General features: G+C 48.8%; 1 protein-coding gene across 2 annotated transcripts in view; it reads right to left on the bottom strand.

Moving 5' to 3' along the window:
- The window catches only part of asic4a (acid-sensing (proton-gated) ion channel family member 4a), a 120,313-nt gene extending 97,525 nt beyond the window's left edge, over positions 1 to 22,788 (bottom strand). For both annotated transcript variants that reach the window (XM_034110641.2, XM_034110642.2), the window contains exon 1: positions 21,993 to 22,788. In XM_034110641.2, the coding sequence (XP_033966532.1) occupies positions 21,993 to 22,568 (576 nt within the window). In that variant the 5' untranslated portion in view covers positions 22,569 to 22,788. The remainder of the gene's footprint in view (positions 1 to 21,992) is intronic.
- Positions 22,789 to 23,110: the final 322 nt, after the last annotated feature.

Here is a 23,110-nt window from a genome sequence, read left to right as displayed (position 1 = left end):
GGGGAAATTGCATGTTCATGGCGCAGATAACACAGCCTGGACACCAGCAGGAGACACTTTTGCTGAGGCCAGCAAACTGTCACCAAGTTTTTCAGCGTGAGTATTCTCTAGATTACACTGTCTTCCCCGGCTGTACGGATTTTAGCAATAATCTGCAATTTTTCCTCTGTAAACTTGTCCATGGCTTTGACCAACGTCTCTGCCACAACTTTCTGTAATCATGCAGCTGGTGTAATGCCTCACAACAGGCTCACAGTGCCCACAAAAGGAGGGCTTTCCAATAAAAAACGAGGCTGTATTTATAAAATGAACTCCCAAGAGAAGGCACAAACCTAAGTCTCCTGCACATGCAGAGAAAGGACCTCAAACGTTCCCTCTTTTGCTTGGCTGCACACCCTTTTGTCCACAAACCACCAGCGCAAGTAGTGTCTAATGAGATGCTAATCCTGGCATCTTACGCTGGTGTTCGGAGGGGTGAGGGTTTTATTTATTCAGTGGCATCTACTCTGTATACAGGCAATGTCTGTTGAGATCAGGCCATAGTCCTGCAAAACCTGCATTAGAAATAGGCACGGTTAAAGGTGACCTCTTCTGAGTATCATCGTAAGCTCCGTGAGGATCAGCTCTGATTCATTTTTCACAATGTAACGGAAGAGTCCAATTCTTTAGAGGCGTAATAAAGAGAACCGACTTTCCTGTAGATATATTTAAAAGGCTATTTGAAGAGTCATATCAAAGTTCATTATCATACTAAGAATTAACTGTGATGTGTCAAACTTTTCAAAGCTCTCACCATTTCTTTTTATAGATGTTTTCCTAGGGAGACAGATGTCACGCCATAGGGCAGAACAGCTGACTTACTCGCAAGCTGAGTCATTCAGCAAGGAAATGAAGCAAATAATGGCTTGATTTGGAACACTTGAGCAGCGAACGGCAGGTGGAAACAAGGGGGGAGACTCTAATTCTGCTCTCAAGCCAGCTGGTCCTGAAGCAGGGCTGCAGCCAATCTCACTGACCGCTCTGTTTCCCACTGAGCTGCTTCAGCCGGAGGAACTGTGCCAAGAGGTGTGGCGGCTCTCTTCAAATCACCTTTCTGCAGGCTTTACAAGGCTCTCCGGTTATAATCGCAACATAATCATGCCTACTACATCTATTGATCTGTTCACAGCACACTTCCACTGGAGCGGCCAAATGGTGTCCTCAGGCGAAGCTCTTGCCAAGAGAGATATGATGACACCAATTAGATTACACTGATATTCAAATACACAATGGATTTATGGCCGGTCTCAGACTTACTTGGCTTACGTTGGGGCACTGTAATTTATCCAGTTGTCGCTTTGTCCCAAGACTCCCTCAATGTCATGCTAATTAATTATTTATCATTACCTAAACGCACTAATTAACTGTCAGTTTAAGGGCATGCTTTATGGAAGACATATACAATCTGTCTCTGGGGATCTCTTTCATCTTAGTATACATACCAATTATTTATTAATATCCTGCTAATTCTTTTTTAGAGGAGACACAGTGAAGGTCAGAGAGGAAGAAAAAAGCGCAGTGATTTGTGAGTGAAGCCAACTGACATTTATCCCTTCCTTTGGACTTTCAAGATCTGTTTAGAAAGATGCCAGTTTGTCTTTTCTCAAAGTGAATGCCAAGGACAGGGCGTAAACAGTGATGCCATACCTCATTACTGGTCATATTTATTCTAAAGGAGATGCCCTTATCACAGTGTTTCTAATTAAATGGATGAGACCGCAATATTGAAAAGATCTGTCATTTTCTCACTCTTTGCTCCTGGGGGGAGGGGGGTTGCTGAATGGATGAGTTAGTCGTCTGTTCCAGCCATGATGCATGGTATACGCTTTTCATCTTGTGGTAAGATCAGACAATCACTTTTTGAGTCCGTCTAATTATAGCAGCCTCCCATGAGTTGGCATTAAACTACAGAAGCACGCAGACATCTGGTATTCAAATAATTGGTACACTTAGAAAGGGTCCATGGCATTTTACAGATGTTCCTGTGTCAGGGCACCCATTAGCTGCTTCTGAGATGACACCCGGAGTGCAAAAAACTGGAACTAGGAAATAAAACCTCCTAACTTCCAATTCTCAGACGTTAAGGGCACCTTAAATGCCATTCCTCAAAAGATCTAGAAATGTAGCATAAAAAACAATAAACAAATAAAAGAGATTCAAATTGAATCGGAGTCCTATTTGTAATGAATGTATTTGAAAGAGAATACATTGTGATGAAAGAAGTGGTTATATCTCTCACAGGCTCCGCCCTCTACTGGACTCTATGGGTACTACCCTCTATGCAAGCATTCTCCCACTGAGACTTCTACAGACGTAGACGGCCTTGGGCGGGCCTACCTGAATGCGCGTGCATCACACCGTATAAAATGAGGCCTCGCCTCCTGACTATCATCCTTTTCTCTTCAGCAGCGGAAGTGATTCCACGAGAGACTGAGACGTTTGAAAGAAGAAGAAAGAGTTATCATACCTCCAGGGAGTCGCCACTGCTAGAGACCCGGGCCTGTCCTTCGTGCCCTGGCTGAAATAGCGGGCGCCGATCCCCACCACCTTGCTTCGAGTGGTTGGGGGACCAGGATATGGCCGAGGCGGTGCTATTCACGTTCGCCATTCCTTCCGGGTCTGGCGTCCATGGAAGTCCACCGCCCAGGGCTGTACTATCCCTGGATGATGATCGTGGCGGCGGGTGTGTGGGCTACTCACTTATTGCGAGAGATGCCCCCGCCTCACCAGGTCAGAGCGATTATTGGGACGCAAGGCCGAATAAGTAGCTTGGTCCACGGGCATTGCCCCAGGCCCCGTTCCCCCAGGGACCGGTGCTCGGTGGCTTCACGTGATATAGGGTCGCCCCTACTTCATTACAGGCCGCCACCGCTGCCCGCCGTGTGATGTCCCTGGGATATCACGCCGCGTGGCACTTTCCAAAGAGGATCGTGTTGATCTCCTGGGAGCCCCCGTGTTTACGGAAGGGCTCTTTGGATCGATCTCCTTGCTCACGGGATGAGGATTAGTCGCAGCGTAGCTGCTTCTTGCCCATTCCCAGAGGAAGAAACACTGTCCTACACTCCCCGCCCCTGCTGTAAACCCCAGTATAGGGAGCCAGCAGGTGGGCGTGTGCACGTGAGTGGAATAAACCGAGTGCTGTCAAAGCACTGTGCGAGTTCAAGAGACCCGAACACAGACCCGAATGGCTCCAATTAATGCATTTCACCGTTGCAATGGGAAATACAGCGTTAATACGTGGGTGCGCGGCCCTCGTGAGAGTGGTCGCGGTGCGTTCAGGGACCCCCACAGGAGAACGGTGGTTTACGTTTGTAAACTCTAGTTCTGGAGTGAGGTGTGTGTGTGTGGGAAAAATGCATTCAGTAAAGACTATTGCATTTATCCCAGAGTAAGAGTCATTTCTCTCCACAATTCCACTTTCCCCCATAATGTCCGTTTCAAAGAGACGGCGCGCGCGGCCCCCCGAGGGCGGGCCACGGTGCGTTCAAAGATCTCAGTAGAGAGGTGAGACGAAGGGAGAGGTGCAGGCACGGAGATCCCGTGCCCGCAGCGCCCTCCACCTCTTCGGCCCACCCCGTGGAACCGTCGTGCCGGCACTCACGGGGACGGGCTTTACGGATCTGGCTGGCGGGGGGAGAACATCTCTCCGCCCGGGACGAGGGGGCGAATCCCGCCTCCTCCCTGTATAATGCACAGATCACTACGTTTTCTTATAAGAATGAGGTTGATCTGTATCCAAATCTAAGTGTCTTTTGTTTCCACAAAGGCTACACTTAGGCCTACACACAATGTTAACCGTACAAATTGCCCATTCGCTGCCCCAGCTGTAGCTCCTGTAAAGGAGGTGGCTAATGGGCATGCGCAGAGAGGGATGAACCGCAGGGAGTGCTATCTAAAGGAGAGCGCTATGCGGGTACAGGGACATTATGGCCGGCGTATTGCTGTCAGAGAACACACTACGCCTAGAGCAAAGACTCCAATGCAGTTTACCCGTAGTGGTAAAGGCTGCATTATGGCGGAGTCCGCACTCACACAAGAGCGCGTGGCGGTGCGTTTAGGGACCTTAGTAAAACATACTACGCCTATAAAGACTCTGATTAATGCTGTTTACCGTAGTGGTGAGAACAGCATTAGGGTGGAGCGCGCGCTCTTGTGTGAGCGCGCGCGGTGCGTTCAGGGTCCTCAGTAAATAATCGGCCCTTTCTGTGTCCACCCTCCATGGGCAAATCTTCCCTTCGCGGGGAGTTTTTGCGGTGGAACGGGTCACCAGAGAGTATCACAGCTTCATAGCTGCTGCCCCACAGCTGAGGGCCTGTCCATTAACACAATGTTCTGGGGAATGGAAACTCAGCTGTGTGCTAACAAGGTGGAGGGACAGGAGGACACTGAAACGGGGCTATTCACTCCAGTTTTGCAGCGTCCCACTGTACCACATGTCTATACATTGTACCACTGTATCACATGGACCACTGTCTTGTGGGTGTCCCACACTCACCTCTTTTTATGGGCATGCGAGAGGTACATCTATTCTCCCAGGAGGAATTGTGTTTCCTCTCAGCAGAGATTCAGGCTCTGGTGCAGAAACAGGCTTCGTCTGTTGTGCACCCTCAGCACAGAGAAAAGGGTCTTTATTCCATGTACTTCCTGTTTCTCAGGAAGACAGGGGAATTCAGACCTATTCTAGATCTCTGCGGCCTGAATCGCCACATTTCCTGCAGGAAATTCTGCATGTTAACTATGAAACAGTTACTGGGGCTTGTGCAGCCAGGCGATTGGTTCACCACCATCGATCTGAAAGACGCGTACTTTCATGTAGAATTTTCTCCAGAGTACAGAAAGTGTCTGCGTTTTGCCTTCCAGGGAATAGCCTACGAGTACAACAGGCTGCCGTTCGGCTATTCCCTATCCCCATGCACATTCAGCAAATGTGTGGCCACAGCGCTTCAACCGCTGCGCGCCCACGGCATGAGAGTTTTCTTTTACTAGACGACCTCATAGTCATGGCTGGGTCCCGGGAACAGGCAATGTTTTGCACAGCACAATTCATCACACACCTACCCAAATTAGGCTTGCGATCAATTGAAAAAAGAGCACCCCCATACCTCACCAACAGGCGTTGTAGTTGGGAGTGGTGCTCGATGCAGGCGTGCTACGCGCCACCCTGTCAGAGAGCAGAAGTGCGTCCTTTCTCCGGGCGGTGCACAGGCTACGACAGGGGGCAACAGTGACAGCTTTTACTGTCATTCAGACTCTGAGTCTCATGGCGGCTGCTCACATTGTGGTCCCGCTGGGCTTACTGCATATGCGCCGCCTGCAGAGGTGGTTCTCCAGCCTGCGTTTGGATCCCAAGAGGCACAAACAGCGGCTGATGACCACCCCCCCCCCCTCAGTGGAGGGCAACCTCCGGTTTTCGGGGTCCCCGGATCACCTCCGGAGGGGGTCTCCACTGGGACGGGTGACCTCCTACATCACAGTGTTCACGGACGCATCCAGAACAGGATGGGGAGGGACCTGCCTGAAGAGGGCTATAGGTGGGCGCTGGGCTCGAACTGTCACAATTCACATGTTATGTCACGTTTGTAGTTTTGTCTGTGTTGGTGTTTTTCTTGTCTTTGGGTTTCCTGTCTTATTGTGTTAAGTGTTCACCCCCGTTTCCTGCCTGTCTGCTTTCTGTCTGTTTCCCTCCCTGATTACCCGATTGTGTTCACCTGTTGTCCTTGTGTTTCTCCTCCCCTGCCCGGCTGTTTCTCGTTGTCATGATTACCCCTTCTTGTATTTAGTCTTGTCTCTGTCTGTGTTCAGTGTTGGGTCATTGTTTGTTGGTGACGGAGTTCACCGGAGAGTGTTCTGTTCTGTATCATTGGAATAAAGGGTTTCTCAAGAGTTATCTGCATTTGGGTCCTGCTTCCTTCACTCATCCGTGACAGAATGACCCAACCTGAAATGGACCCAGCAGATGACCCTTTTGAGGTGGAGCTGCAACAGTTTTCTTTTCCTTTGGAATGTTGCCACAATTGGTGGAAGGAAGCGTCCAGTGTTCGGCTGAAGGAGGCCGCCCTGGTAGAGGCGCACCAGTTGGCGATGGAGAAGCCCGACTTGGTGGAATTCTTACCTGACTGGATGTTGGACTTCCTCTGGAGGGTGTGAGTTCCAGCCTGCTGACTACAGACGTCTCGGAGTGTTCCGTCTGGAGTCAACCTCTGCTTCTTCCCCAGTTCCTGCTCCTATTCATGAGTCTTATGCTGGAACTCGTCAGGCTTATGGAGGCCCACGGAGCATTCAGGCGGCTGCTAAGAGGAGTCGTCGCAAGACCAGACAGGGAGCCCGGGCCCCAGCAGCCATGGTTCCAGTCCCAGTACGGGCCCCAGCAGCCATGGTTCCAGTCCCAGTACGGGCCCCAGCAGCCATGGTTCCAGTCCCAGTACGGGCCCCAGCAGCCATGGTTCCAGTCCCAGTACGGGCCCCAGCAGCCATGGTCCCAGTCCCAGTACGGGCCCCAGCAGCCATGGTTCCAGTCCCGGTCCCAGCAGCCATGGTTCCTGCCCCAGTGCAGGCTCCCGCAGCCATGTTTCCGGCTCCGAGGCCGGCCCCAGCGGCTATGGTCCCGGCTCTGGGAGCGCCCTATACGGCCGTGTTTCTGGCGTCGAAGCTGGAGCTTATAGACAGGATTCTGGCTTCAACAGCCATGATTCTGGCTTCAATTCCGGTCCCTGCAGCCATGGTTTCAGCCCCAGTTCTGGCCCCAGCAGCCATGGTTCCGACCCCAGCTGCCTTGGTTCCAGACCCAGAGCTGGTCCCAGCTGCCACAGTCCCATCTCGGGTTCCCTCCTCTGGTTCCTCCTCGAGTCCCCTCTTTGGTTTCCCTCTCGAGTTCCCTCTCGAGTTCCCTTCTCTAGTTACTCATCTAGTCCCTCCTCTAGTCCCTCCTCTAGTCCCCTCTTTAGTCTCTGTTCGAGTCCCCTCTCTGTTTCCATCTCAAGTTCCCTCTCCAGTTCCCCCTCCAGTCCCCTCTCGAGTTCCCTCCTTTAGTCCCTCCTTTAGGCCCTCCTCTAGTTCTCCTCTAGTCCCCTCTGTAGTCCCTTCTCGAGTCCCCTCTCTGTTTCCATCTCCAGTTCCCTCTCGAGTTCCCTCCTTTAGTCCCTCCTCGAGTACTCATCTAGTCCCTCCTCTAGTCTCTCCTCTAGTCCCCTCTTTAGTCTCTGTTCGAGTCCCCTCTCTGTTTCCATCTCAAGTTCCCTCTCCAGTTCCCCCTCGAGTCCCCCCTCGAGTTCCCTCCTTTAGGCCCTCCTTTAGGCCCTCTAGTCCCTCCTCGAGTCCCCTCTCTAGTTCCCCTCTCGAGTTCCCTTCCCTAGTTACTCCTCTAGTCCCCTCTGTAGTCCCTTCTCGAGTTCCCTCTCTGTTTCCATCTCGAGTCCCCTCTCCAGTTCCCCCTCGAGTCCCCTCTCGAGTTCCCTCTCGAGTTCCCTCCTCTGGTCCCTCCTCTGGTCCCTCCTCGAGTCCCCTCTCTAGTTCCCCTCTCAAATCCCCTCTCGTGTTCCCTTCTCTAGTCCCCTCTGGAGTCCCCACTCCAGTCTCCTCTCGAGCCCCCTCTCAAGTCTCCGCTCGAGTTCCCTCTCCATTCCCTATTCAAGCCCCTACGCAAGTGTCGTTGGAGGTCCCGCCGTCTACTCCCCTGCCGGGGGTCCTGCCAACCCTGTGTCCTGTGCCGTTGGAGGTCCCGCCGTCTACTCCCCTGCCGGGGGTCCTGCCAACCCTGTGTCCTGTGCCGTTGGAGGTCCCGCCGTCTACTCCCCTGCCGGGGGTCCTGCCAATCCTGTGTCCTGTGGTGTCGTTGGAGGTCCCGCCGTCTACTCCCCTGCCGGGGGTCCTGCCAACCCTTTCTCCTGTCCCGTTGGAGGTCCTGCAGAATACTCTTCTGCCGGGGGTCCTGCCAACCCTTTCTCCTGTCCCGTTGGAGGTCCCGCCGTCTACTCCCCTGCCGGGGGTCCTGCCAGCCCTGTGTCCTGTGCCGTTGGAGGTCCCGCCGTCTACTCCCTGCCGGGGGTCCTGCCAACCCTGTGTCCTGTGTCGTTGGAGGTCCCGCCGTCTACTCCCCTGCCGGGGGTCCTGCCAGCTCTGTGTCCTGTGCCGTTGGAGGTCCCGCCATCTACTCCCCTGCTGGGGGTCCTGCCAACCCTGTGTCCTGTGCCGTTGGAGGTCCCGCAGAATACTCCCCTGCCGGGGGTCCTGCCAACCCTGTGTCCTGTGCCGTTGGAGGTCCCGCCGTCTACTCCCCTGCCGGGGGTCCTGCCAACATTTTCTCCTGTCCCGTGGGAGGTCCCGCAGAAGACTCTTCTGCCGGGGGTCCTGCCAACCCTATATCCCGTGCCGTTGGAGGTGCTACCGGGGGCCCTGCCAGCCCCATGTCCATCACCGGTCTCGCCGGGGTTCCTGCCAACTCCTGGTCCTTTTCCGTGGGGGATCCTGCCGAAGCCTGTCCGACCGGCTCCGGTTTCTGTCCGGCCGACACCGGGTCCTGCCCGATCTCCGGAACGGGCCCATCAGCGCTTTCCTGCCCGGCCTCCTGATCCTGTCCGGTCGACACCGGCTCGAGCCCGGCCCCCTGAGAGCCGCGGTCTTCGCCCTCGAGCCCGGCCCCCTGAGAGCCCGGCCCCCTGAGAGCCGCGGTCTTCGCCCTCGAGCCCGGCCCCCTGAGAGCCCGGCCCCCTGAGAGCCGTGGTCTTCGCCCTCGTGCCCGGCCCCCTGAGAGCTGCGGTCTTCGCCCTCGGGCCCGGCCCCCTGACTCTTCCTGCCGTTGCCTTCGCCCTCGGACCCGGGTTCCTGACTCTTCCTGCCGCTGCCTTCGGTCCTCCATGGTCCCCACCTTGGACTCTGTTTTGACCCCGGGCCGTCCGCCCGAGACCCCTTCCTGGTTCTCTGCCTTGTCCCCGGGCTGTCAGCCCAAGACCCGTCCTCCGGACCCCCTCCGCCCACCCTGCTTGGGGTTTTGGACTTTTTTTTTTTTTTTTTTTTTTAGGGACGTCTGGAATCCGTCCCTTGAGGGGGGGGTTCTGTCACATTTCACATGTTATGTCACGTTTGTAGTTTTGTCTGTGTTGGTGTTTTTCTTGTCTTTGGGTTTCCTGTCTTATTGTGTTAAGTGTTCACCCCCGTTTCCTGCCTGTCTGCTTTCTGTCTGTTTCCCTCCCTGATTACCCGATTGTGTTCACCTGTTGTCCTTGTGTTTCTCCTCCCCTGCCCGGCTGTTTCTCGTTGTCATGATTACCCCTTCTTGTATTTAGTCTTGTCTCTGTCTGTGTTCAGTGTTGGGTCATTGTTTGTTGGTGACGGAGTTCACCGGAGAGTGTTCTGTTCTGTATCCTTGGAATAAAGGGTTTCTCAAGAGTTATCTGCATTTGGGTCCTGCTTCCTTCACTCATCCGTGACACGAACAGAGTCTCGACACAGCAACCTCCTAGAGCTAGTGTTAGACCTCCAGCATTTCATGCCCCTAATTCAAGGGAGACATGTAATGATCAGGAGCGACAACAGCACCACAGTGGCTTATATCAACAGGCAGAGCGGAGTCCGCTCCGCCGCCTTGTTGACCACAGCGGAAAGGCTGTGGTTATGGGCTTCAGAGGTGGTGTTAGCCCTGAGAGCCCTCCATATCCCGGTACTGGAGAACAGGGGGGCCGACCTCATGTCGAGGGGCGGCCCCATGCCAGGCGAATGGACGCTTCACCCGGAGGTGGTGAAGCAGATCTGGGCCCAGTTCAGGAGAGCGGAAGTGGATCTATTCGCCAGCCGGCGCAACAACCACTGTGCCCTGTGGTTCTCCATGGCCCTGGGTGACGACCCGCCCTTGGGGGTGGACGCTTTTGCACACGAGTCATGGCCAAGGAAGCTGCTATACGCCTTTCCACCACTGCTTCTCATTCTCCCTCTCCTGGGGAGAGTGAGGCGAGAACGTTTGTCAGTCATCCTAGTGGCTCCGGATCGCGTCGGGGCGCCGTGGTACTCAGAGATGACACAGATGAAGGTGGGCCAGCCCTGGGCGGTTCCCCAGTTCTGGGGGGCGAGGTCTCAAGAGGCAGGTGCAATCGGGGCGTTACCCACTCTGGGCCGTCCTCTCCAGGCTTGGCTCCTGAGAGGGACAGGCTGAGACAGGGTGGATTGTCTGACAGTGTTATTCAGTCTATCCAGGCAGCTAGAGCTGGATCCACCACAGCCTGTTACAGGCCAAGGTGGCTAGGATTCCAGCGATGGTGTGAGGAGCGGAGAATAGAGCCCCTATCTTGTGAGTTAGGCTCTATTTTTTCCTTCTTACAGTTATTGGTGGACAGAGGACTAGCTCATTCTACTATAAAAGTGTATGCAGCAGCCATCTCGTCCTGCCATGAGGGATTTGGCGGCAGGTCAGCCTTTAGTCAACCACTGATTTGTACAGCGGGTCAGGAGGCTGCACCCAGTAGTGCACGCCTCCACCCCACAGTGGGACCTTCCCCTACTGAGGCTCTGGCCTCGGGGCCGTTTGAGCCTCTGGAGCTCTCCTCTCTGAAAGCATTGTCGTGGAAAACAGCTTTGCTTCTTGCCTTAACGTGAGCCAAAAGGGTGTCCGAGTTAACTGCTCTGTCGGTGCACCCGAGCTGTTTACTGATTCGGGGTGTCCGGAGCGGCGCGACACTCAGACCGAACCCCTCCTTTGTGCCCAAAAGCTAAGGAGTGCGTTCAGGTCGAGGGCTATTCAGTTACGGCCCGTCTACACTACAGCGTCGACAGCGTCGAAAGCTCCAAGCTGCTCCAATCTACCCATTCACTTTCAATGGGGTGACGTCACGTAGCCGCGCTTTTTCGCCGAACTGAATTGTGGGTAGCAGAGCGAGGCGTCTCAGGCGTCCCAGGCGACCAGAAGTTGAACATTGTTGAACTTCTGGTCGCCTGGACGCCGGAGTAGCCAGCGCCAGCCAATCAAATCCCGTTTCCCAAAATCTGACAGCTGAAGCGCTAGCCAATCAAACCGCGTCTAAGCTGGGAGAGATATCCCGCCGTTCATTTCTATATTTCAAAAAAAGTCGGAGGAGAAACTAACTATCGCCGTAGCGAATCACCCGGTTTTGTATGACCAGACCCTCTTCACCTACCGGGATACAAACCGGAGGAACCAGGCATGGAGGGAGGTGGCAGAGACAGTGGGGGAAACGGGTAGGTTTTCGCCTGTTTGGGGAGTTTATATATATATTGCTCCCATAAAATCCCCGGGGGTTTTTGCTTTGTATGTCGGGGGCGGGAGATTCATGTGATTGGTTGTTGGCCGTGTTGCTTGAATAAAATCCCCAAGCTCCAGACACGCCCAGCTCCAAGCTATTTTTGGAGCTGTAGTGTGGACGCTCCGTTAGGGGGTTTTAGTCTTCCCCCCCATGGTGGAGCCAGGGAAGCTAAACTGCACCTCCTCTGCCCGGTGCGTGCACTAGCATGTTATGTGGAGCGCACGGCTGCCCTTAGACGCACCGAACAGCTGTTCGTGTGTGTGGGGGGCGGTGTGATCGGGAAAGCTCTGTCCAAGAAATGCCTGGCAGGCTGGCTCTGCGAGTGCATTGCACATGCCTACGGACAGGCAGAGAGAGCCTCTCCACACGGGCTGTCGCTGCGTCGACAGCCTTATTCAACGGTGTAAGTGTGGAGGATATATGCACAGCGGCGTCTTGGTCGACGCCAGGCCCCTTCATAAGGTTTTATCTCTTGGACATGTCGGGCTCTTTCTCCTCGTCTGTGCTTGCGGGGGCAACACAGGACTGGTAGGGGGGGGGAGTTGTGGGGCAGTTGGCATCTGACCCCCTCCCCGGACGTAAAGCGCCTTCGCTGTTCTCGGGCCCTCTGAGGGTCCCGGGATGGGCGAGGGGCGCGAGGGCTGCTCTTCTCCTGCCGAGAGGCAGGAGGGGGGTAGCCCTCCACACTTTAGTCCACACACTCTGCACGGTGTCAGTGTTTGAGTGTGGGGCATGGGCTCTGGCGCTCTCCCTGTTATCCTTAGGGATTCAGGGAAGCAGGCGTGTAGTAAGCCCATTCGGGGCCGAGGGGGCCCATCCGTCTATGGGCGGGGGGGGGGGGGTGTCCCCCGGCACTGTTTTTTGAGCACACTTTCTGTGAGGTTAGCACAACAGGGTGTGCTCTGTCAGCCACAGCCCAGATTTCTCCTCGGTTATAACCGGATTAAAGGAGAATGTGGGGCAGCAGCTGCTGACCATAAAAGCCGGTCAGGGGCAGTAGGGTGGAATGTTGTTGTTGGACGATAGTGCGCATATACATCGCGGCTCCACCCACTGTACCCATAGAGTCCAGTAGAGGGCGGAGCCTGTGAGAGATATAACGTTGGGTTACGTATTGTAACCCTTGTAATATTAGCACAGGTGGAGCCCTCTACTCAGGGCACTGTCTGTCCTATTCCGCTCGCTGAAGAGAGGTGTAGGATGATAGTCAGGAGGCGAGGCCTCCTTTTATACGGTGTGATGCACGCGCATTCAGGTAGGCCCGCCCAAGCGCATCACTATGAGGTGTTCTGTTAGTATACTGGTTGCTACTGTAAAGGTAAGTGTTATATTTAAGTATTGCTCCGATATCAAGGGCACCTTAAATGTTATTTCTCAAAAGATGTAGAAATGTAGCATAAAAAACAACCTACAAAAAAAAAGACACTAAAGTGGAATCTGAGTCTTCTGTCTTGATAACAAACTGCCTTATAACACGACTGTTGGCGTTACCTATACTACTATGAGAGGACTCAGCATGTAGACATACTGTATTTCATAGTGCAACACATGTTGCTACTGTACCGCTCAGTGTTAGATTTACACATGAACACTGACTACAGTCGCCTTTACCGCAAAGTACAATCAGCAATTTATGTTAAACTGACAAAAACAAACTGTAGTGTGCACTAGAATATCACCTGGAAATAACACAGTGATCAATAACGAAGCTCCAATATATGATTAAATAAAGGTTCTTACTATTCTATGTCAATGATGCTTTACCCCAATGTGTCTCATACATATAAGCATTTTATATGGTCTAAGGAAAATCTAGGACAGTGGGCTATTTAATGGCCAATGGACTCCTCTCCTGGGGCAACAGTGTTAATCGGAGCAATAGGTCTCCTTCCTGTTGGATCAATGTCAGCACAAATTTCAGATTGCTTTCCTGATGTGCGCCAAGTTATCTGTGATTCAACTTTAATAGGTTATTGAACGGAGGCAGCATTTAGGGAGCAGGGCCGTATTTCACATTATTGACAATCAAACGCACACAACTTTCTCATTAGCATGCATTAGGAAAACACGGAATTAATCTTGACAACACCATTGGGGAACATGACCAGAGTTACACGCTTGTTTAAACAAACACGCCTAACAGTGGCTCGGTGTCACGTGAGGAGGGGACGCAAGGATGAACGTAGGTAAATACAGCCTGACAGACGTCAAACACTGGACACAAAGCCGCTGTGCTAACTGAAGGAGAAGCATACATGAAGAGAAAGAAAAGGGATGAGCAGAGACCAGTGTATTTTTGCATACAAATAAATCATTTAAATATTGCATAATACATGAATAATGATAAAGCAATCCACAATACATTTAAATGTTGCAAGACCTTAGTGCACCTTGGTTTCCCTCACTGTCATTTTGGATGAAATCATTGTTTTCAGCATGAATGCTTCCTTAAAGTTTTGTATTGCATAAAGGTAGTATCTCTTTTATGCAGCTCAAAATAGGTATTTGTCATTAACCTGACCGACAAATTGGTTTCAAAGCGATAGAATACCGTGTAATGGATATTTATCCATTTTCAATTTGTTTACAATTACACTAAAAACACATAGATATGCAGTAGAAGCTACAGTATATGCAAACGTTACGTCCAAACGATGGGATTCATGTTGGACGTGATTCCCCTGCTTTGAACAAGCTCGTTACACTGTAATGCATTTGCTCTGACAATTCCTAACCGAAATGCAGCGCTTGGATGACAAAATGATTGGTGGCAATTCAAACTGGCTGTGCTAAGTCACATGACATTTCGCTCCACATGAAGGTCAAGTGTTCTGTCAACATGGACAGAGCCTGACGACAAAGCTGCCAACATCAGTTGAAAGACATGTTACCCAAACAAGACAGGGACCTAAGATATCTGAGTTTACGAAGGGAGGTTATTGAACTGTATGCTTGTAAAAAGGTAACATTCAAACTTTAGAGAGTTTTCATTGATCATGGCAGCATTGGATAGGTTTCGTCTCATCCAATTCAAATGATGCCATCTTATTTTACAGTCCCAATGTGTGCATTTGAAGTAGCCAACAGCACTGAATGACTAAGATATTAAATCTGGCTTCTCTATATCAAGTTAAAATTATTAGCCTGAAGTTTTGCCTCTGCACCTCGTCTGGCAGGACCTGTAGCTCACGGTCTGAAAATGTAATTTTTTTTCTATTTCTTTCTGCTATTGTTCTGCCTATTGTGGTTTTGGCTTCATCTACAACCGTGCAGTTGCCGTTGAAGAGCGGTGCTGTAAAGGCAACCTATATAAGCTGAACATGTTAAATCTGCCATGTTGTAGGGAGTGTAAAACATAATCAGGCTCCCTCCGCAGCAATGGCCTCAATGATGGCCAGTGAGAGCTACTGACATTAGGAGGGCAATAACTTGAATTATTCAGCATTTCCTATCATAGCATATTGTTCCATAAGCTTGGTGTACATTAAGTAATATCGAACGTCAGAGATTTTTCGTCGTTATGAACATTACACAGGAGAAAAACATTTGTTTTCTCTATTACTGCTGACCCTGCCTTGAAGCCATTGGACAAGTCATTGCATGCATTTCCCTAGAGACGGCTACAAGGTATGCTAAATTTAATCATACAGGAAGGCTTTTACACCACAAAGCAATATAGATTTTGACAAAATATCACACCTGTCATGACACCTTAGCATGGCTGTAGCTAACAGTAATGTAGCTAGAAAGGGAAACAGATTCAGAGAAATCATGTGCATTATGTGCAGTGTGTGTGGTAACACGCTAGCAAAAGCAGAAAGAGGCACAGGCGAGTGTGTGATATTAGACATAATTCAGAATAAGGGCCAAGTGTCCAGCCAAGCGGACAGACGAGGCCTTCATGTTCAGACTGTGCCAGGGGTAAATATTCACTTTGACATTTGTGCTGTATGCTATTTCCGATACGCTATTTCGGCTGAATTGGAGCCGACTGACATTTTCATCCTAGTAATACTTGCCATGATTCTACATTTCAAAAGTATTTAAAATATCAAATTAACACAGTGAGTAGGAACATCAAACAATATATTGTAAGTTGTTGAGTGGACATCTAATACCCTTCCTAATAGTTTTGACCTAGGAGATGATTTCAGATTTCTGAGCTTTTGACCATGTCTATTTGAATTTATCAGATATTTTTATGGCAATTTATTCACTTTAGTTTGAACCTCAATATGGAATTAAGTTAGAAAATACTTTTGCACCAATCTGAATAATAACATTGGTTCAAGCTTAGCTCAGTTTATTTTTTGAAGTTTCACAAATTCTGGTAGACATTCCTGATTTAAAACAAAGTCACCACAGCTGTTTCTCTCTCTTGTTTTCTGCCAACCACAGCATCTTTATTGAAGCATGACGTTTAACTGTTGGCTAACCGCTTTTAGCTTTTTACAGCTAGCTCTAGTTTTGTTGGCCATCTTTCTGGCATTTCTCTTGTTGAAATGTTTAAAACCCTACTTGTGACAGTTGAGGTACGTTTTGAGATTGTGTTGGTTTTATATTTTAGTTCAAATTCACAAAGGGCTGCCAGAAGACGTTAAGTGCTTAGCCTTGAAACATTCTGGTATGAACTCAAGTTGATCCAAAACTCTGCTCTTTGTTTGGGACCATTTCATTTGGTGGCTTAAGACCATGGTTTCAAATATGAGCTCCTCGTGTGAGAAATGCGAAACATATTCAATAGTTTTACAATGCAGTCAACCATGGGCATTTCAAATAAAGAAAATTAACAGATGAGAAAGTAGACAGATTTTGTATTGAATCAGTCAATTTCACTACTGTAGCATTTCAGTTTTCATCATCACATTCAAATGGCTGTATTTTATTTTACAAAATGTATGTCTAAATGTTGTTGGTTTTCATTTACAAAAATAACACAATTGCATTTAATACAATTACACTGTATGGTGTCTCTATTTTTTTGTCCACCTTCTGCATGAGCTATATATCTGGCAAAGTAATTAAAGCGCACGAGCGAGGGGAATGAAGAAGCACGAACCCATTATGTGGCTGTGGACTAAAAGCAAGCTTGGTTAATTTTTCAGAGGAATTTCCACTAATGTATTCAGAGGCTGGGAAACATGACAAAATAAAAGCTCGCATCGGCAGCTAAGAGAAAAAGTGTGCATCTAAAGTGTGAGCGGCTGAAGGCTTTTATAATCATATAGTGAAGGCCGAATGCTATTCATCACAAATGTAAATAAAAAAATATGTGCAGAAGTGCAATGCTTTATTAATTAAAAGGGAATTTATGTCTACTATATTTAAAAAACAAAAGTAATACTCGCTACTCAAATAATTTATTAGTTTCATTTAAAGGGTGATCACAGTATTTTCCTATATACAGTGATAATGTTTATGAGTTATCTTTTAATTATCCTGGGGAAAGGGGATGTTATTGTCACTAAGAAAAACGACTTGAAAATGCCAAAACAATTTATTGGCCCTGTTAATGTGGAGGACATTCAATATGTAAATCAAGAAGAAAAAAAGGACCTCACGTCCATGTGATGGCCCCCTCGACCCTGCAACATGTACTGTAGACACACACTTTTCATTTGCGAGAACTAATTTAAATTCAGTCATCTCCGAGTTTGTTACATTTCTGAGTAATCTAATCAGGCCCAAGGGTGCAATCTCCATCAAAATGCACTCTTGCTCTTTATAAAGTGGACTTTTGATTCAGAATGTGCGGTACTACATCAGAAAAACCTCTATTTTGACTTTCGGATGGACTCTAAATTTGATTTCACTTTGATTTTCACTCAAAACGCTCAATCCTCCCCATCCTCCACGCGGAAAAAGCTGTGAGTCATCTCGTGTTGCTCGATAATTTCTACAGTTTGTTTGTATTGATTGATTTGGGCTGGATATAAGCTAAAACAAACAGATATCTTGTTCCAAAGATCAAATTCTTCCCCCAACTTGCAGCATTAACAAATGCAGCTGAGACTTGGCCCAAAACACAGGCACAAGATAATTAGTCACACCGAGCTTGGAGTAGGAAGGGCAGGGAAGCAATCTGACTGAAGGATGTATTGATCCTGCAGAGAGGGAGGGGCGCACAGTCAGGAGTCATGATCAATCTTACAAGCCCACTCTCTCAATCCGTGATGAAACCTGCGTGTGTTGAACAGGGAAGTGTTCTATCTGCACTCTAAATACACATGTTTATGTGTGTGTGTGTGTGTGTGTGTGTGTGTGTGTGTGTGTGTGTGTGTGTGTGTGTGTGTGTGTGTGTGTGTGTGTGTGTGTGTGTGTGTGTGTGTGTGTGTGTGTGTGTGTGTGTGTGTGTGTGTGTGTGTGTGTGTGTGTGTGTGTGTGTGTGTGTGTGTGTGTGTGTGTGTGTGTGTGTGTGAAGCCACATTAACACTCCCAACAGCTCGGTGTATGACATGTTAGAACGAGACAAATGTCTGTGTGAGTAAAAGACTCCCAGGGGTTAGAGGAGGGGGGAGGGGTTTAGAGGTACCACAACATCGGAAGCCTTTATCGTCGAGTTAAAAGCCATCCCTGAGCCGAAGATTTCTCCCCCCATCAAACCGAGCGCTCCAAACCGTGGGCTTTTAAAACCAGGCCAGGGAGTGATCGAAGAGGTAAATCTCCCCAAATATAAACTGTTTGCATATTGGTGTTATCCAGTGACTGGTCACAGGTGGGTTTCATCTGATTAGACAGTGGTGATGCATATCAGGAGGTGCAGTCGACCAATTGTACCGTAATTCATCTTCCTCTGAGAGGAGGAGGAGGAGGAGGAGGAGGAGGAGGAGGAGGAGGAGGAGGAGGAGGAGGAGGAGGAGGAGGAGGAGTGCAGCGGGAATATGGTGGGTTGAAAAAGCAGGATCCTCTTTTTAGCTTCCAAACATATTGAGAGAAAATAAATAGAATAAATAAATAGAAAAAGAGTGTGTATTTGTTTTTTGGTTGTGGGGATGTAATGACGGCCTCCAAGGTTGGGTGTGTGGATCCGATATCACACAGCATGCTAAGCTGCGGGGACACCCACAGCGGCGGAACTGTAGACGGCTAATGGACAGGCTGTTGGAGCCGGAGTCGGTCGAGATAGCGGGTCACTTTCACGCTCCCACCCCTCGCTCTCCACCAGGGGGAAGGCGGGAAGCTAGGTGAGCGTCTGCGTGGGTGTACTAAGTTAAGGGGTGTGTGCAGATGTTAGACCCAGCCGGGAAGTGCGTGTCAATCTCACAGTAGAGAGCACATTTTCACACAGAAGCACAAACACATATATGGAACTGAGAATGATCCCCAGGCTTTGGAGCAGGATGCAACACCAACAGGATGTTCTTCTTGGGGTTACGGGGGCAATCAAACTCAAGTATCTATCCACAGATGCTCTGAAGCCACACACCGAGGAGCGGAACGACAAGTGGTGTGACCTTCAGCACCGTAGGAAAATGTTAAAACTTGTTGTGCAATAAAAATATGGGGTTGTACCAGACATGTTTTACATTTAGTGATTTATCTCTTCATGATTGCACCTCAAAGTCCAAAAATGTACATTGCAGGTCGACATGATTCACACACACCGCACCACGCTGCTCTCCTCATACTCATTATTCTAGGTTTAAGCGCAATTGTGGCCACAGCTTTTCTATTAATTTTCCTAATCAGGCTGAAAATATGTTCCTTTGCGCTTTTCTTTTTTTCTAATCAACCACACGAGGGCTGTGCACTTATTGAGATCAACTCACAATGATGTCTCTTGTGTGCCATTTGTTCACAGTATTGATTTACATGTATGTGGTTTAAGATGTCCTCCCAGTGTGAAGGATAGGACTAACGAGGGGGGGAGGGTGGTGATCATCATCTATGGCTTTGACTATTAAACTTTCAATTATCTATAAACACACAATAGGGGCTTCCGTCAGTGTAATGACAGATTGCAGGTTGAGTGCCCCTCAGCGCTGTCCCGTTAACCCAGGTTTTTATAGCTCACCTCGGATGCCACCCTTATAGCTGTTTAGTTATCCCCATAAATATATGCAGAAGGAGTCTGTCCTTGCTGAGAGCAAAATCTGATAATGCAGCAGCAAACACAGCTGAACGTCAGAGCAAACCAATTCAGAGCTGTGTTTAAAAAAAGCCAAAGGGCTCGCTGCTCATCCCTGCGACAGCACAACACAATAGATGAACAATTATTCAGAGTTAGACTGGAAGAGAAATAATCTATTTATTCATGGCTTGTTGAATCAGCTTTATCTTCTGTGATTAATCCAAGTCAATAATGTAATCTTTAATTATAAAGAATGGCCTTATTACATACGTCAAATAATCACGCCGGTCCACAATGCTGGGAAGGGGAAAACAAATTCCTCTGCTATGAGATTATGTATTTTCTTGCCATAAATTAGAGCAGCAAGACAATTCTGTTCGTGCCCTGAGACTTGTATTTATTTAAATCTTCTGAGCAGTGAATGCAGAGAAGCCAATTAATGATTTTCTGCAATAAACTAATAACCTGAAATGGAGGGGAAAATATTCACACCATGGATGTTTTTTTAGAGTACACATTTGGGACAGTGAGTTTTGCATTTACGATAAACTAAATTATAGGCGCTTACTTTAAATTATTGGGGAATAAAAGACTATTCCACTACACTAGTCTCTTTACAGTAGAAGCTTAAATGTCAAAAAAATATTTCAATTATAATTCATCATGCAATTTTCCCGAGAGACCCCTATCCAAGTAGTTATTGCCGAAATGAAACATCTGGAGCTGCGAGAATGATCAATCGGACAAAAAACAAATTACAATAAGCCAATTCCAGTAGGAGGGCCCCGTGAGAGGACACATAACGACCGATGCGTGTGGGAGACTTTCATATAAAGGTAAAGGTTTGAAATGAAAATATGTGCGTGCATGTGGCTCTGTTCTTGCATTTGATTAATGGCACACCACCTGTTATTTTAGATTCTGCTTTGCTGCCCAATCCCACGGATCCCAGACATTTCTCCCCATGCACTCCCAGTTTTGTCCTCCACCAGGACTCGGACTAAGTGATTTGTCATGCGTGGAGGCAGCAAGTAACCTGAAACAAATCTAACTGACAGTCCCCGAGAAATGTAGATCACATAGCCGACAGAGAGAAAACTGCAGCTTGGGAACTTTCAACAGGATCTTAATCTGTGAGGAAGTCACCCAGTGTCCAAAGAGAGCTTCACGTCGCATCACAGACTGACAGGGGCCAGACATTTCTTGGATGTGAGAATTGTCTGCTAATTAATGTACTCTGGGAGGAATGAGCGCCAAAGTGTCAGGCGACATCGCGTCAAACGTGCTACAAGCTCATTTTAAACTTTGAGAGCCATGTCGTTGTTCAGACTGAATTTAGTCAAACTTTTTAGCTCCTCCGAGGTGACATTTTCTTTTGTCTGATAGAACAAATGAGAAATCCTTTAGTTACATCACAGGAAAAGTTGCGTCTCCATGTGAAGGGCTGCCGTAAAGACAAGAAGGAAAAATTAAATACGCTGTTAGAGAGACCAAATGAGAATGATGTTATTATTTCTTTGGTGTAATTTGGCACCCCTGTGATAAGACAGAATCTTAAGGTCTCAGGAAGGTGAGCGAATCAATGTTCAACATACCCTATTAAGACTTGACACCCGCACTTTATCATCACTAAAGCAATTGCATATTCCTTTTCCTGCAGGAGAGATGGGGAAATCCATCTCCTGCAAGGACAGTGCCTTTAATAAATAGTGCACAGAATACAGGCACAAACTCTCCCTCTTTCTCCTGACCCCCGCCCCCCCTTTCTTCCTCTCTCTCCATCTCACACACGGAAATTGTTTTATTCCTTTTAGTCAATCTTGCTAATGCAAAAATCATGTATGTCTGTCTTTAAATATTTAATCCTAACAGCAGCAAGATTGAAATATAACGTTGAAGAAGCATTACTCCTTCCACCCTGAAAGGTACAAGAGAGAGAGAGAGAGAGAGAGAGAGAGAGAGAGAGAGAGAGAGAGAGAGAGAGAGAGAGAGAGAGAGAGAGGAGAGGGGGGGCGAGGCAGCTGCTCTGCAATGTCAGAAAGAGAGAGTGGTAGCAACAGGGGGAGATGGAAAAGCAGGGATGAAGGGACCCGTTTTTTTCCATTACTATTTTGTTGCCACGCACTCCCAGCTACCGGAGTTGGAGGCAGCATTAAGGCACAGTTTGCCTTGGAAAAGTATACAACCACATACGACAGCTCTCAGTTTCTCTTCTCCGGGAGCAGCCTTTGTTCTTTTGACAGAACAGGCTCAAACACACGGCTGGAGAGAAGCACTGTTGCTGCTGAACTTAGTGAGACACAGCTCCATGACTGAGCCAAAGTGATGAATCTTGCATGCAGAAATGTATCGTGGGAACAACATCGCCCCTGGAGAGGAGCGCACGCACAAAGAGAATTTAAATTCCTCTCACCTTCAAGTATTCATTTTGCCTTCATGTTTATTGGTAGTTTTGTATGAACAAGAGAAGTCTAGTAAAGTTACATTTGTACGATTCCCCAGAATGTATAGATGTGTGTTTTACTTTACTTATTTATTACAAAAAGTTTTGATGAAACCAATAAATGGTGATGAAGTCTTTAATATGATAAGAGTCTGGCATAGGCTTAACTTTGAGAAACTTTTTCACTCACCACAGAGAAGTCCTCCGCAGAGCAGTTCTGTCCACTGAAGTTGCAGCTCTTGAGCATCTCATCTAACTGATGTCCTGTCCTGTTGAAGATGTCCTGCATGTCAGGGGCAGGATACATTAAATCATGGGGTTTGTGGCCATCCTTGTTTTTAGGAGGCAGCCCCGTCAAGTTAGCCAGGTGGTAGATGTCGGCGTCAGAGAGTGCGGAGAAGCGGAAGCGGTTGATGTTGCAGATGGTCACGGCGGGGAAAACCATCTCCGGGGTCGCTTCTTCATTCAGAGATGTGATGTGAGGGTGCTCCAGGTAAGAGATGGCACACTTGGCTGCGTGGTATAGAAAAAGCGCCAGGGAAGTCAAAAAGGCGAGAGCCCAGAGAGTCTGCCGGATGCCCAGGCGACCAGAGACAAAGATGTGATTAATCCCATGGAGAGAGCTGGAGTTGGCAAACCCAGCCAAGTCCTTAACCGGAGGTGTGCAGCTCTCCTCGATCAGGCTTTCCTTGTCCCCATCCTGCTTGTTTTTCTGCTTCTCATCCTCCTCTGCAAATTTGATTTTGCAAACAAATTCGATAGGCATGGGGGCAGCCAGGTCTGCGTTTAGGGTTTTGTTTTTGATGGCAGCTTTCAGCCCTAAACCACTTCCCTCCTACTTCCTTGGCTTTTGTCCTCTGAGCAGGGAACAACTCCAGAAAGAAGAGGAAAAGAGAGGAGAGAGTTTGCTGCTGCTGCTGCTGCTGCTGCCTCTGCTGTGTCTGATAGTGCTGCTGCTTCTGCCGCCGCGGCTCCTAGTGACTCGAGCGCTGATGTTGCTGCTGCTGCTGCTGCTGTGCTGCTACTGCTCTGACTGCTTGTCTCACAACTTGATCAGCTCACACAGTCTTGCTTATCAGCAGTAATACAGCTGTCAAATAAAAAAAAACACCCTTGCACACCGCAAGACCCATAGATGAAAATGCAGCGTTTTCAGTTGGACTAAAATAGGCACAGGGTACTTAATAATTCATGAGAAGGTAACATTGTGATTATTTCCTCCTCACTGGCGCGAGTCGTAACTTCCCCCGGTCATCCCCCCCCCCGCCGCCGCCTCCTGCATAATCCACTTGTTTGGACGCTTCCACT

Source organism: Pseudochaenichthys georgianus, chromosome 21 (genome assembly GCF_902827115.2).
Source record: "Pseudochaenichthys georgianus chromosome 21, fPseGeo1.2, whole genome shotgun sequence".
In the NCBI taxonomy this organism is placed as follows: Eukaryota; Metazoa; Chordata; class Actinopteri; order Perciformes; family Channichthyidae; genus Pseudochaenichthys; species Pseudochaenichthys georgianus.
The sequence above is the reverse complement of the archived record's forward strand: the minus strand, read 5'-3'. Positions and strand labels throughout refer to the sequence as shown.